Source organism: Geotrypetes seraphini, chromosome 14 (genome assembly GCF_902459505.1).
Source record: "Geotrypetes seraphini chromosome 14, aGeoSer1.1, whole genome shotgun sequence".
In the NCBI taxonomy this organism is placed as follows: Eukaryota; Metazoa; Chordata; class Amphibia; order Gymnophiona; family Dermophiidae; genus Geotrypetes; species Geotrypetes seraphini.
Window position 1 is genome coordinate 59,988,402 of NC_047097.1, and position 2,471 is coordinate 59,990,872.

General features: G+C 42.4%; 1 protein-coding gene across 1 annotated transcript; it reads right to left on the bottom strand.

Moving 5' to 3' along the window:
* Window positions 1-214: 214 nt before the first annotated feature.
* Window positions 215-1,201, bottom strand: LOC117348116 (mas-related G-protein coupled receptor member H-like). Its single transcript, XM_033919818.1, has one exon. The coding sequence runs from the start codon at window positions 1,199-1,201 to the stop codon at window positions 215-217; it is 987 nt and encodes a 328-aa protein (XP_033775709.1).
* Between the last annotated feature and the right edge of the window lie 1,270 nt (window positions 1,202-2,471).

Consider the following 2,471-nt stretch of genomic DNA (forward strand, 5'->3'; position numbering starts at 1 on the left):
TATGTTATTTGTTTAAATCAGTGTGATATAAATATATTTATTATGTGGTAAAAAATAAAAAATGATAAGTGCAATCGAAGGCTTCTTAAAGTTAGTAGGTATTTATTGTTGACTCATAGATCAGAGGGGCAAGCAAAATCAATAATCATTGGTCGTCTATATCACTAAGTTTGTGGAGGGAGTATTTTCTCTTCTATCATCTGTCATGCTGATGTCAAATTATGTCATCTTTGAAGACCCCTTGAAGAACTTCCTTCAGGGGTCGTCTGACTCTGCAGTTCCCAAGATAAAAGTAAACCACTGGGTTAATGCAGCTATTGAATATTGACAGCAGAAGGAAGCAGTCGAACACGACATCATTCAATAATTCATGATAATAGTAGTTCTCTATGAAGAGGAACAGCCTGAAGGATAGGGAACAAGTGAGAAACAAAGCCACCGAGAACACAATGATAATATAGAACTTTGGTGGATTGCGTCTCTGTGAACTCGTCTGGACTTTGATAAGAAGGGTCAGGCTGGACGTGACCATGATGGGGGTGAAGACCAGGAAGGTTAGGACGCCTGTGAAGATCGAAACAGCAGGGCAGCTTCTGGGCTTCATGGCTTGTAACGTTGGAGATTCTGGGAAATAGAATGTGCTAGTGCAAAAGAAGTATTCTATCCCAGTGACCAAAGAGGCGAGAGCCCACAAGACGGCGCACAGTGCGGTGGAGAGGTGTTTTGGGCGCCAGCAGCGGTACCACAATGGGTAAAGTATGGAAAGGCACCTTTCGGCACTTATGGCTGTCAGGAGATACTGATTGGTATTGTACCCAAAAACATACAGGATATGAAGGACTCTGTGAACTTGCTGGGGAACGTGGGGGAAATGGTGATGCGCAATCAGTGGTAGATTAAGAAGCAATGCCACGGAACTGCAAAGGAGGAACAAGAAATCAGCCACTGCCAGATTCAGGATATAGATGGTATATTTGTTCCTCTGGATCCTAAAGCCAAGGAAGCAGATGATAATTCCATTTCCAACCAGTCCCCAGAGGGAGATAAATATAGAAAAGCATGAGAGAATATTATCTGTGGTTTCCTCTGATGAGTCCCAATCTTCTGTAGGGCTCATATCATCTGTAAAATAAGGGCGCTCCACTGTCCCGGTCCAGGGTTCCGTCATCAGTGATGGATCTGTGGTGCTGAATCCAGTCATCGTGAGAATGCAGGGTCCTCTTTCCTGCCAAGAGGGATAAATTTGAACAGTATAAGAATCACTGAAAGAGCGAAGGAAAGATTTCCTTTCCCTACGTCAAGAAACTCTTAAATTGGGGGCTAAGTTTCTCTTAGCTTACCCCTATAAATGTCTGGTGAGGTATTCGGGAATTAAGTATGTATTTTTTTTCTCCAGACCACTTGAAGGAATTCCTAAAAGTCAAAAAGATCATTAAGGACTGATTAAGAATGGATTATAATTAGATGGTAACCGTGCTTTTTCCTTTGAATTTACTCTTTATTTAATTTCTCCAATATTATGTGATTATCACACCCCCTACATTGTGATCTAAGGAAGGGATAATTTTGTATTTGGATAAGTTATGTATAATTGGTAAAAATTTGTTTCTTTCTCTGTGTTGCATGGAACAAGATTATTCTTGTGAACTGAAGTGAAAATTCAATAAATAAATAAATGTTAAAAAAAAAAAAAAAAAAAGAATCACTGAAAAACACAGTAGAGCAGGGGTGTCAAACTCAATCACATCAAGGGGCCGAAATCCAAAACGCAGGCTAAGTCGCGGGCTAGACCCCGCCCAATCTCTGCGCCAAACCCCGCCCCCATAATAGCACTGCGTGCAGCGGCTCCTCGTGCATCCTGCGCCTGAACCAGAAGCCTTCTCTAACGTTGCAATGTCAGAGGGAATGCTTCTGGATGAGGCGCAGGGCGCGCGATGAGCCGCTGCACGCAGCTTCGCGCACACTGCGGCTGTAAGGAGGGAGCCGGCCACAAGATAATACTGGGGGGTATCAGACTGCGGGTCCCATAAAATGACCATGCAGGACCGATTCGGTCCGCGGGCCTTGAGTTTGACCTATGCAGTAGAGGAATGATGCAGCGGAAGGGCTGAATGAGAGTGACGGAGAATCTTTATCTGTATTTTATCTTTACAGAAGAATCCATAGAGCCAAATGGGAGACCAGAGGGTGCAATTATTTTACAAACAAGTCTTCTCTCTCTTAGACAGGTCAGATCACACAGATAGCAAGCCAGCCAACAAAATAGCAGCGGCCCAAGTCTGAGTTTTCCTGCTCTAGAAAAAGAAATGTGAGCTTCCTCCTTGGTCATGTAGAGAAATATCGTGTGATTTAATTACTTGCAAATGCTTTAGAAAATAGATATTTTGGATCTTATAGCAAAGCTCCTTTTAAGTATTGAATATGTATATACTGTCTAATATTTATGATTGTTGTCATGTAAACCGTATAGG

Bases quoted from the DNA above. Each gene is read 5' to 3' on its own strand.
- LOC117348116 (XM_033919818.1), bottom strand. From the start codon at position 1,201: ATGACTGGATTCAGCACCACAGATCCATCACTGATGACGGAACCCTGG.